The following is a 13,055-nucleotide window of genomic DNA, read 5'->3' as shown; positions in this document are numbered from 1 at the left end:
TAAATTGCTGTTGGCAGCGTGTGTGTTCCATTGACTTTCCCTGCTTGTCTTTTCAGGGAGGAGCTTTATCTTTATATACTGCTCTTACCACGCAGCAGAAACTGGCGGGTGTCACTGCACTCAGTTGCTGGCTTCCACTTCGGGCATCATTTCCACAGGTAACTTGGTTGATGCACTCGATATGAGATTGCTGAGCCAAAGGTAGCTAGCAAATAATGTTTGAGATAAAGTCATCTTTTTTTTTGTTAATAAACTTTATTTTTATTTTTTTGAGACAGTGTCTTGCTCTTTTGCTTAGGCTGGAGTGCAGTAGCATGATCTTAGCTCACTGCAACCTCCACCTCCCAGGTTCAAGCAATTCTCCTGCCTTAGCCTCCTGAGTAGCTGGGACTACAGGCGTGTACCACGATGCCTAGGTAATTTTTTGTATTTTTAGTAGAGACAGGATTTCACCGTGTTAGCCAGGATGGTTTCCATCTCCTGACCTCGAGATCTGCCTGCCTTGGCCTCCCAAAGTATTGGGATTACAGGTGTGAGCCACTGCCCTGGCCTAATAAACTTTATTTTTTAGAGAAGTTTTAAATTCACAGCAAAACTGAGCAGAAGGTAGAGTTACTGTCTCCCTCCTGTCCCCCACATGCACAGCTTCCCCACCACCAGCATCCCCACCTCCACAGTCGTGCGTTTGCTGCAGTCAGTGAATCTGCACTGACCCATCACCATCACCCAGAGTCCTTCACTTACAGCACTTATCTTTTGTTAAAAAGAATTTTCTTAGACTTTTGTGATGTATTACTAGGCCTTAGTATGCTATACTGGCTTTATTGTGGAGTACATAGAATGGAATTAGAAAGAAACCTTATTGTCACAAATTTTAGATTTGAAGGATTTGATACATTTTAGGATATATATGAAAATGAGGACTCTTTAACCCATAGAAATAATATTTATTTTTAGTCTAGGCACAGTGGTTCATGCCTATAATCCCAGCACTTTTGGAGGCCAAGGCAGGCAGATCACCTCAGATCAGGAGTTTGAGACCAGCCTGGCCAACATGGTGAAACCCCATATCTATTAAAAATACAAAAATTAGCTGGGCGTGTGGTGCACACCTCTGATGCTACTACTTGGAAGACTGAGGCACAAAAATCACTTGAATCTAGGAGGTGGAGGTTGCAGTGAGTCACAGTTGTGCCACTTCACTCCAGCCTGGGCGACAGAGCAAGACTCTGTCTTTTTAAAAAAAAAAAAAAAAGATAACTGAATAAAACAGCAACTCAAAGTACCAGAACAACCAACCAAACCAAAAAAAGCAGAAAATATAATATGCTTCAAGGAACTCATTCACTGGGAAGGTATAGATTATAATATGAGGAAAGGTGATCATAGGTCCGATGGAAGTTAAATAAAGGGATGTGGTGAGTATATGGAAAGAAGGAATTTTATTCTTTTGGCCAAATATAACTTCTAATATGTTATATATGCATGCATATTTATTTAGAATTTTAAATGCCTGGCATAGTGTCCTATACCTTTACAAAAATAATACTATTTCTTCTTTTGCTTTTGGCAGGGGCCTATCAGTGGCGCCAATAGAGATATTTCTATTCTTCAGTGCCATGGAGATTGTGACCCTTTAGTTCCCCTGATGTTTGGTTCTCTTACGGTTGAAAAACTAAAAACATTGGTGAATCCAGCCAATGTGACCTTTAAAACCTATGAAGGTATGATGCACAGCTCGTGTCAACAGGTAGGTGTCTGGAAGCAGTGATCAGCACCATATTTGCAACTGTTTTCATGTGATATTTTCAAGAAAAGTAACATTTGAATGCTTGGGGATTTAAATGAGTTAATTCGCATTGGATCATAAGTTAGCAGGTCATTAGATGAGTGTGTATTCAACTTAATTCAACAAATATCTACTGATTGGCTATTACACACAGCCATTGTGCATAATTCAAAGATGAATATTAAACATTCTCTTTCATTAAAATTTAATAGAAAGATGCATGTCTGAGTAACTGTATGGATAGCAGAAAGTGACATCCATTGTTTTAGAAACTTTAAAAAGTGCCCTTGGAAAATAAAACAAACAACAGGAAGTGCCCTGAAAAACTGAGAAAAGATTAATTTTATCTTAGGAGGCACTGAGACCGTGACGAAACAGCTAGATTTTGAAAAATGTTGGGATTTGGTTAGCAGAGAAAGAACTGTAGGCCAGGAAGAGCGAGCCATTCAGTCAGACTAGAGTCTTAGGAAAAGCTGAGTGTCATAGGACAGAAGACATGGAACAGAGACTGTGCTGAGAAGGGACTGACTCTCTAGGCAACAGGAAGCTATCGATGTTTTTGGTTGAAGTGAGATGTGATCTGGAGACGGGTGACCCAGTAGGATTTAGAGATTAATTCTATGGGGTGTAGCAACCCAGGAAGTATCAAAAGGGCCTGAGAGTTCTCGCTCTGTTGCCGTTATAAAAAGTAGGTGCAAGAAACAGTTTTAGAGTAAAGGAAGGAGGTAATACTGAGTTTAGTGTTTGTATTGAGATTGATGTGCCCCCATGATATCAATATAGGATGTTGGAAATACTTGTCTGAAGTTCAAGCCGGGAAATGGAGATTTGAAAATAATTACTAATACTATTGATCAGTGAAGAATGATCTTGAGTAAGCATCATAAGAAAAAAAACTCAGGGGCCAGGTGTGGTGGCTCATGCCTGTAATCCCAACACTTTGGGAGGTCAAGAGATTGAGACCATCCTGGCCAACATGGTGAAACTCTGTCTCTACTAAAAATACAAAAATTAGCTGGGCGTGGTGGCATGCGCCTGTACCCAGCTACTTGGGAGTCTGAGGCAGGAGAATTGCTTGAACCTGGGAGTTGGAGGTTGCAGTGAGCCGAGATTGCGTCGCTGCACTCCAGCCTGGCAACAGAGTGAGACTGTCTCCAAAAAAAAAAAAAGAATAAAAACTTCAGGATAGAACTTTAGGGGACACATTAAGTTTAGCCTAATGATAAAAGGAATTAGGTGTTGAGAGTATGGGAGGAGAGATTTTCAGAGTGGGGAGGAGATGTGTAATGTGTTTCAGGGAAGGGTTAAAGAGAAATAGGTTAGGAAGAAAATATCCAATATTAAGCCACTTGTGACCTTGGATGTTTGGGTAGATAAATCCAAAATGCAAAGGACTGTGTAAAGTGGATAGGGAAATGAGGAAGCAGAGGCACCATGTATAGACCTTTTTAAGAAGTTTTGGTAGAGAGGAAGAAGAGTAGGAAATCTGTTCTTTAGTGGAAGCAGAGAAAGACCTATGAGTGGAAGGAGGGAGGAAGAAGATGCAGTAAAGAGAAGATAATTGATAGGGGCATTCTCAGAGGGATCATAGCATAGAATAAAGTCCTGAGATGTTTAGTGCTTGCCTTAAAAGAGGAGAAAAACATTTTCAATCAAGATAGAAAAGGATGGGCCGGGTGACTCTAAACAGGAGATGGAGAGAGAGAAGAGAGTGCTTGGGAGCTCATATGAGATGTGCTTTTATATATATATATATATTTTTTTTTTTTTTTTTTTTTTTTTTTGAGATGGAGTCTCACTCTGTTGCCAGGCTGGAGTGCAATGGCATTGTCTTGGCTCACGGCAACCTCCGCCTCCCCGGGTTCAAGCGATTCTCCTGCCTCAGCCTCCTGAGTAGCTGGGACTACAGGCACCCACCACCACGCCCGGCAAATTTTTTTTGTATTTTTGTAGAGACAGGGTTTCACCGTTGTGGCCAGGATGGTCTCGAACTCCTGACCTCATGATCTGCCTGTCTTGGCCTCCCAAAGTGCTGGGACTACAGGCTTGAGCCATCAAGCCCGGCCTAGGTGTGCTTATCTTTTCAGTCAAGTAGGAGATGTGGTCACTTGATAAGAATGAAGGCGGCCTGAATAGGTTTGGAGGCTTGAAAGACCTAGAGTAAAAATTGATTCCTAAATAGTGAGATAGTCACACTGACAGTTTTACAACCATTCAGCCTGGTTAAATCTTTTGCTTTATGGACAGAGAAAGAGGTGATAATATGACTTATCCAAAAAGACAATGGTGCCTGGGAACCTAGTGTGTTCCCCTGCTGATATAGAGTATTACAATATTGCATCCAGAAAAGAGAGGGCAGGGGAAGTCCTGGAACCCTTAGTGTGTGTGAGAGGGACTGAAGGTCTCTAGAGCAGCTGTTTTCCTCATGGGCTTTGCATCACTAATATCCTGGAGCTTCTTAAAAGCTCCATAGATGAGTCTACAAAGACTGGACTGAATGAGTAGTAGCAGAAAGTGAGGAGAAGTAGGATAGTGGGAGGTGATCTTACAGGAAACTTTTTGGGACTTCAGAGCATTGTGAAATGGAACCCTTTCATACTGTGGCTCTTTTCTGAGTGACTTAATTATAAGGCTGTAGGTTAGCTGCATTGCTAATATTTGTCACTGTGAGGCTAGATAACGCTTTGATATATAAGAGCTGATAGCAGGAGGTGAGTTTGAGGGAGGTGAGAAAACTGAACCAGGTGCAAGAGGCTAACAGGAGAAAGTTTCTTCTATGATAAATCTTTGGTATATTAATGTTCACGTCTTAGGTACATGCTGTCTGTGAAATGGTTAGTTGTATATAATTCCTTGTAAAAGACACAAAATAGTTAATGCTATGGATTTAGCATGCAATTCAAATTAGAGAATGGTAGAAGCTCTGCTTTGTCACTCATACTTAGTTGTCAGTAATTGTACACTTACTGAGACTTCTTGGGGTAGGTACTGTCACTTGTAAACTTCCCTGGCTACCCCCAGCCCCCCGTGTCTTTTATTTTGTTCCAGTATAGGGAGATGCAGAACTAGATATTAGATGGGAGCTGTCATTTCAGTGTACAATAATCATGATGGGAAATGTTCTGAAATTTCTGTTGGAGCCTTGTTTCTCTTTTATGTCTTATTTAATTGTAGTAAAAATGATTTTACCTTAACTATGCACACCATGGATTTGATTAGTGGTGTTTTAGTGGGAATTTAATTTCTGATTTATGTAACTATGTATTAAATTACTTTATTCCAAACAGGAAATGATGGATGTCAAGCAATTCATTGATAAAGTCCTACCTCCAGTTGATTGACGTCACTAAGAGGCCTTGTGTAGAAGTACACCAGCATCATTGTAGTAGAGAATAAACCTTTTCCCATGCCCAGTCTTCAAATTTCTAATGTTTGCAGTGTTAAAATGTTTTGCAAATACACTCTAGTGACACAGATCAAATAATGTCTCCTCATGAGAAATGTATGATCTTTGAAGTTTCTATACATGTATTCTTATAGATTCAGGATATACCATATTAAAATAGATGAAGCAGGTAGCTTCTTTTTTCTCAAATGTAAGTCAGCAAAATAATATAGTACTGCCACCAGATTTTTTATTACATCATTTGAAAATTAGCAGTATGCCTAATGAAAATTTGTTCAGGTATAAATGAGCAGTTAAGATATAAACAGTTATGCATGCTGTGACTTAGTCTATGGATTTATTCCAAAATTGCTTAGTCACCATGCAGTGTCTGTATTTTATATATGTATTCACATATATGTCATGATTGTAATACATAATAAGAATGAGGTGGTATTATATTATTCCTAATAATAGGGATAATGCTGTTCATTGTCAAGAAAGAGTAAATTGTTCTCTTCAATAAATGGCCCTTTTATTTTGGGACCAGGTTTTTCTTTTCCCTGATATTATTTCTATTTAATATTCTTTATTCTTCAGAAAAAAAAAAAGTTCATTCTTTCTTTATTATCCTTCATAGCAGACCAAATATAGCCTCTCTGCCATAGACAGCTACAGTCAATACATACTGTAATTTGACATTTTGAGTCACAGATATAAGGTATTTAAAATCTATTTATGCTTTATAGAGAAACCAGACATTAAAACTTCATGCACTACTTATTTCAAATTATTATACCTTATCCAAACTTACACCTATTTAGTTATTCGGATCTTCAACCCAGGTAACAGGAATAATTCTGTGGATTTATTTTTCTGTAAACAACTGAAAGAATTAGATCATATTCTAGTGTGTTCTGAAAATTTTTTTTGAGATGGAGTCTTGCTCTGTAACCCAGGCTGGAGTGCAGTGGCATGATCTCGGCTCACTGCAACCTCTGCCTCCCCCATCTTGGTTCAAGCAATTCTCCTGCCTCAGCCTCCCAACCAGCTGAGATTACAGGCATGCACCACCATGCGCAGCTAATCTTTGTATTTTTAGTAGAGATGGGGTTTCACCATGTTGGCCAGGCTGGTCTTGAACTCCTGACCTCGTGATCTGCCCAAGAACCTTGGCCTCCCAACTTGCTGGGATTACAGATGTGAGCCACTGCGCCTGGCCATGTTCTGAAATATGTTTAAGACTGATCTTGAAAACTAATTTCTAAGATGATTTCATCTCCTCATAGCATAGAATTTACTTTGTACACGTTTGAAACCAACTACTATAGAAGATGAAGAGTCTATTTTAATTTTTTGCTTTATTTTCATCTGCCAGTAGGCTTATTTGAAATTTTCACTTTAGTCAAATTATTTTTTGTCCAAACATAAAAATAGCAATCGTTTTAAATTGTCAAAATTTCCAGATTACTGGTAAAAAGTATTTGAAAACAAACTTAATGAGTAATAAAGGCTAGTCAGAGCCCTATGCATAAAGTGTAGTTACCAGATTAATATGTAGCAAAAATGTATGCTTGATATTTCTGAACTCTGTTAATTTTTCTGCTGTATTCCAGCTGACCAAAACAATATTAAGAATGCATCTTTATAAATGGGTGCTAATCAATAATGGAAATAATTTAGTAATGGACTATATAGGGTGTTAATAATGAAGCCATATGTTTATGTCTGGATTTAAACATTTTAAACAATCATTTACTATGTCATTTTTCTTTACCTTGAAGAACATAAACGGTTGTTTTAGTTCTAAATATCAGCAAGATATTATTTATGGCAAGAAATATTCTGTTGAATTGTTGTGCTGTAACATGGGAAAAATGTAAATTTTTTCATGGTTTCTATCAATGTGAAATAAAATTTAATTCTGACTTTTCTCTGACTTTTTTGAGTATTTTAATATTTGGAATGTTAACATTTGGAATATATGTATCTGATGAAAAGGAGGAAAATAACAATGTACTTAAAATATATATATATTCAGAGAGAGAAATTTCGATGATGGTATGGTTGGCTTAGAATGGAACCAGGCGTAAGAAATAATCTCATGTTATTCAGTTTTAATCAGCTAAAAAAAAAAAATCCCAAATTTGGTTTTCAGTGTTTCTACCTATTTAAGAAGTTTTATTTGGTGTTTATCTTTTATAACCTTTTTTTTTTTTTTTTTTTGAGACAGAGTCCTGCCCTGTTGCCCTGGCTGGAGTACAGTGGTGCAATCTCAGCTCACTGCAACTTCTGCCTCCTGGGTTCAAGTGATTCTCCTGCCTCAGCCTCCTGAGTAGCTGGGATTACAGGAGCCCACCATCATACCTGGCTAATTTTTCTTTTTTAGATGAAGTTTTGCTCTTGTTGCCCAGGCTGGTGTGCAATGGTGCAATCTTGGCTCACCGCAACCTCCACCTCCCAGGTTCAAGCGAGTCTCCTCCCTCAGCCTCCTGAGAAGCTGGAACTAGGCATGCACCACCATGCCTGGCTAATTTTGTATTTTTAGTAGAGATGGGGTTTCTCCATGTTGATCAGGCTGGTCTCGAACTCCCAACCTCATGTGATCTGCCCACCTCAGCCTCCCGAAGTACTGAGATTACAGCCGTGAGCCACTGCGCCCGGCCTAATTTTTCTATTTTTAGTAGATACAGGGTTTCGCCATGTTGGCCAGGCTGGTCTCGAACTCCCGACCTCAGGTGATCCACCCGCTTTAGCCTCCCAAAGCGCTGGGATTATAGGCGTGAGCCACTGCACCTGCTCTGTCTTTTTCTTTAATGTAGGAGTCACTGGGATTTTAAAATTAGTGTCGATAATCAGTTATCCAATTAGTTTTTCTCCTTATTTCAACATTGGCTTCTGACTTTTCCGAATATAGAAATCCGGCTGATCTGTTAAGCAGTCCTCACTTTCTGGTTTTGGATACTTAATAACCACCTCCCTTTTCTGTGAGGCAGCTTGTTCTATTTTTGGATAGTCCTCATGGCAAAAAAAATCTGTACTAAATATGTTGTTTCTAACTTCAACTTGTTTTATAAAACGTTTATCTTTCATATCAAAACTTTATTTCATATGATAATCTTTAGTGCATGATTCTTTTAAAAGTAAGTTTGTTCACTATTAAATATGGTCAGAGTTTGGTACTGTTATCTAATTACCAATGGGAAACAGTAGTTGTACGTATATGTAAATAGTTGGGAAATTTGCCTACTATTGCAGCCACTCTTATTTAATATATGTTGGGCACTGTACTAAGCATTTTATATCCTTTAAGCATATAGTCCTCTGATCAACTTTATCTTGATTTTACAGAAGAAGAAACTCGAGAGAGAGAAACTACTTAGGATTCCAGAGCTATTAACGTGCGAGAGCCAGGATTCAAATTCATGTGCCTAACTCCATGGTCTTTACGACCTTGCTCTGTGCCCCAGTCGGGTAATTTAAATGCTATGCAACACACAAATGATGTGTATTTTATATAACGCAGGACATGTGGAAACGCTGAGTCGACCTATGAAAAAAATAAGTTTACTGGCCTGGCGCAGTGGCTCATGCCTGTAATCCCAGCACTTTGAGAGGCCAAGGTGGGCAGATCATGAGGTCAGGAATTCAAGACCAGCCTGACCAACATGGTGAAACCCCATCTCTACCAAAAATACAAAAATGAGCCGGGTGTGGTGGCACATGCCTATAATACTAGCTACTCGGGAAGCTGAGGCAGGAGAAACACTTGAACCTGGGAGGCAGAGGTTGCAGTGGCAACTGTGCAACCTCTGCCTCCTGGGCAACAGAGTGAGACTCTGTCTCACAAAAAATAAGTAACATCAGCTCACCATAAAGTACAATCTCCAGTGGCCAGAGAGAACTAAAAGGAAACTAGAAACCCACATGGCACAGTTAACTTTGGGGCTTAGGATTAGATAAGGTGTGTAAATAATGCACCCTTATTTGTTTTATCTTAAAATTTTTTTTTTTTTTTGAGACGGAGTTTCGCTGTTGTTACCCAGGCTGGAGTGCAATGGCGCGATCTCGGCTCACCGCAACCTCCGCTTCCTGGGTTCAGGCAATTCTGCCTCAGCCTCCTGAGTAGCTGGGATTACAGGCACGCGCCACCATGCCCAGCTAATTTTTTGTATTAGTGGAGACGGGGTTTCACCATGTTGACCAGGATGGTCTCGATCTCTTGACCTCGTGATCCACCCGCCTCGGCCTCCCAAAGTGCTGGGATTACAGGCTTGAGCCACCGCGCCCGGCCTTAAAATATTTTTGTAGAGATGGGTTCTTGTTATGTTGCCCAGGCTGGTCTCAAACTCCTGGGCACAAGCAATCTTTCCACTTCAGCTTCCCAAAGTGTTGGAATTGCAGATGTGAGCCAACACTCCCAGCCAAACCAGGATCCTTTTAAGGGCTATGCATGTAGGTGAACTGGAAAAAAAAAAAAAACCTGCGCCCCCACCCCCAACATAGGGAAGTGAAGGGAGAATTGTCTGTTTTGGTCTGGGCTCTGGATTGGGAGAGACGGAACGGAATCATCCCTTGAAATTTTTTGACCAGGAGTCTGTGTTCATGTGCATTTTGATTTTCAAGGTATATACCATTTATGTGGTCTGTCAACACATGAAGTTATATATTAACATCAGGAATCTCCCTGGACTGGCTTTACTCTTAGGCACCTGTGCCTAATACTTTATGAAGAGTGACATTCTCAAAATTTAAATTCTGAGGTTGCATAATTTTTTTTTCTTTTTTGAGACAGTCTCGCTCTGTCACCCAGGCTGGAGTGCAGTGGCGCGATCTCGGCTCACTGCAACCTCCGCCTCCCAGGTTCAAGCAGTTCTGCCTCAGCCTCCTGAGTAGCTGGAACTACGGGTGAATGCCGCTATGCCCAGCTAATTTTTTTTTTTTTTTTTTTTTTTTTTAAGTAGAGACAGGGGTTTCACAGTGTTGCCCAGGCTGGTCCCAAACCCCTGAACTCAGGCAATCTGCCCGCCTCAGCCTCCCAAAGAGCTGGAATTACAGGCATGAGCCACCACCCCTGGCCGAGGTTACATAAAATTAGCCGTGTCAAAAATGAGCTCAGAGCCCCCACATTTCAAATCATAAGAGAAAATGGTTTACCTACAACTGAATACCAGGTGACCCAAAAGTTAAAAGGAAGGCTGGGCACAGTGGCTCACACCTGTAATACCAGCACTTTGGAAGGCCAAGGTGAGTGGATCACTTGAGGCCAGGAGTTTGAGACCAGCCTGGTCAACATGGTGAAACCTCATCTCTACTAAAAATGCAAAAACTAGTTGGGCGTGGTGACATACACCTATAATCCCAGCTACTCAGGAGGCTGAGGCAGGAGAATCACTTGAACCTGGGAGGCAGAGGTTGCAGTGAGCAGAATGACAGTATAAAATGTAGATTTGAGGCTAGGCGCAGTGGCTCACGCCTGTAATCCGAGCACTTTGGGAGGCTGAGTTGGGCAGATCACAAGATCAGGAGTTCAAGACCAGCCTGGCCAATATGTTGAAACCCTGTCTCTACTAAAAATACAAAAATTAGCTGGGTGTGGTGGCATGTGCCTGTAGTCCCAGCTACTCAGGAGGCTGAGGCAGGAAAATTGCTCGAACCTGGGAGGCGGAGGGTTGCAGTGAGCTGAGATCTCACCACTGACTACAGCCTGGGTGGCATCGAGGCTGTCTCAAAAATAAATGAAATTAAAATGCAGATTTGAAAAAAGGTTCAAAGGCCAGGTGAGGTGGCTCACACCTGTAATCCCAGCACTTCTGGAGGTTGAGGCAGGTGGATCACCTGAGGTCAGGAGTTTGAGACTAGCATGGCCAACATGGTGAAACCCCGTCTCTACTAAAAATACCAAAAATTAGCCAGGTGTAGGGGCAGGCCTCTGTAATCCCAGCTACTCAGTAGGCTGAGACAGGAGAATCACTTGAACCCAGGGAGCCAAAAGTTACAGTGAGTCGAGATCGCACCATTACACTCCAGCCTGAGCAACAGAGCGAAACTCTGTCTCAAAGAAAGAAAAGAAAAAGGAAAGAAAGAAAGCCTTCAAATAAAAAATTTCAACTGGGAGTGATGGCGCTTGCTTGTAATCCCAGCTATTCCAGAAGCTGAGCTGGAAGGATCCCTTGAGCCCAGGAGTTCGAGGCTGCATTGAACTATTACCACGCCATTGCACTCCAGCCTGGGCAACAGAGTGAGACCACATCTCTGGACAAGTGTTAGTTGTGACAGTAAAGTGTTTGATACAACCAAATGTTGAATGAAGGTGGACCAGCTAAATAAACGATTGAACATCTACGCAATGGAAAGTGAGGCAGCCATTTAAAAAAGAAATAAGGAGGCTGGGCACAGTGGCTCAAGCCTGTAATCCCAGCACTTTGGGAGGCCGAGGCGGGCGAATCATGAGGTCAAGAGATCGAGACCATCCTGGCCAACATGGTGAAACCCCGTCTCTACTAAAAATAAAATACAAAAATTAGCTGGCGTGGTGGCACACGCCTATAGTCCCAGCTACTCAGGAGGCTGAGGAAGGAGAATTGCTTGAACCCGGGAAGCGGAAGTTGCAGTGAGCCGAGATTGTGCCACTACACCCTAGCCTGGCACCTGGTGACAGAGTGAGACTCTGTCTCAAAAAAACAAAAAAACCAAAAAACAAGAAATAAGGTGCACTGTATTTGTTAGGAAAGGATTTGGGGTATATTATCGGATGAAAAAAAATGTAAAAAACTGAAAGGTGGAGAAAATAAGACCATATACCTGATTTGGCTAGAATTTGCATTTTAAAAAAACACTAAAAGGATATTGAAGAGTGATAAAAGTAGTCATATCTATAGAGCATGAATGGGGAAGAAATGAGGTGAAGTAGTCATATCTATAGAGCATGAATGGGGAAGAAATGAGGTGAATAAGGATAGGAGTTAGAGGAATCCTGCCTTTGGGATACATTGTTTATTTTAACACAGTTATAAAAATCTGAATACATAACAAAATTTACCATATTAACCATTTTTACGTGTACACTTCAGTAGCATTAAGTACATTCACACTGTGCAACCGTCACCACCATTCTCAAGAATTTCATCTTTCCAAACTGAAACCCTGTACCCATTCTTTAGATTTTGAATTGTATTAACCTGTGACCCATAAAGATGAATGGTCAGGTGTGGTGGCTCATGCCTTTAATCCCAGCACTTTGGGAGGCCGAGGCGGGCAAATCACCTGAGGTCAGGAGTTCCAAACCAGCCTGGTCAACACGGCAAAACCCTGTCTCTTAAAAAAAAAGTGAGCTAGGTATGGTGGCATGCTCCTGTAATCTCAGCTACTTGGGAGGCTGGGGCAGGAGAATCACATGAACCTGGGAGACAGAGGTTGCAGTGAGCCAAGATAGCACCACTGCACTTTAGCCTGGGTGACCGGATGAGACTCCGTGTCAAAAAAAAAAAAAAAAAATTCAATGGATGAATTAAACTGTATATTAGAGACAACAGATTTGAAAGGCAGTTCTGAGGAATTTACTCAGAAGGAAGCTCAGCAAGCAGAAGGGAGGGTAAGCGACTACAAAAACAAAGTAAAAAGGTCCAATACAGGATTTAATAGAAGTTGCAGAAGGAGAGAACAGAACTATCAAATGGCTGACATTTTTCCAGACTTCAGGAAAGTAAGAAACCTCAAATTCAGGAAGCAAAAAAATGAGTTACTAACAGGCTAAGTGAAATCTCCACTGAGACACATCATGGTGGAAAGCAAAACAGAACACCATAGAAAAAGAACTTTTGTTTTCTTTAGAGATGAAGGTCTTGCTCTGTTGCCCAGGCTGGAGTGCAGTGGTGTGAT

At 41.0% G+C, this 13,055-nt stretch overlaps 1 protein-coding gene across 1 annotated transcript in view; it reads left to right on the top strand.

The window, feature by feature from the left end:
* The window catches only part of LYPLA1 (lysophospholipase 1), a 31,982-nt gene extending 24,869 nt beyond the window's left edge, over positions 1-7,113 (top strand). Inside the window, exons 7-9 of the mRNA XM_064384187.1 lie at positions 57-158; positions 1,574-1,750; positions 5,077-7,113. Coding sequence (XP_064240257.1) covers positions 57-158; positions 1,574-1,750; positions 5,077-5,130 — 333 coding nt within the window. The 3' untranslated portion in view covers positions 5,131-7,113. The remainder of the gene's footprint in view (positions 1-56; positions 159-1,573; positions 1,751-5,076) is intronic.
* The last annotated feature ends 5,942 nt before the right edge of the window (positions 7,114-13,055 follow it).

The sequence above is a fragment of the Aotus nancymaae genome, unplaced genomic scaffold (assembly GCF_030222135.1).
Source record: "Aotus nancymaae isolate 86718 unplaced genomic scaffold, 86718_ANA_hifiasm-v0.15.2.pri h1tg000036l, whole genome shotgun sequence".
Taxonomy (NCBI): domain Eukaryota; kingdom Metazoa; phylum Chordata; class Mammalia; order Primates; family Aotidae; genus Aotus; species Aotus nancymaae.
Note: the sequence above shows the minus strand (reverse complement) of the source record. Positions and strands in the feature narration are given on the sequence as shown.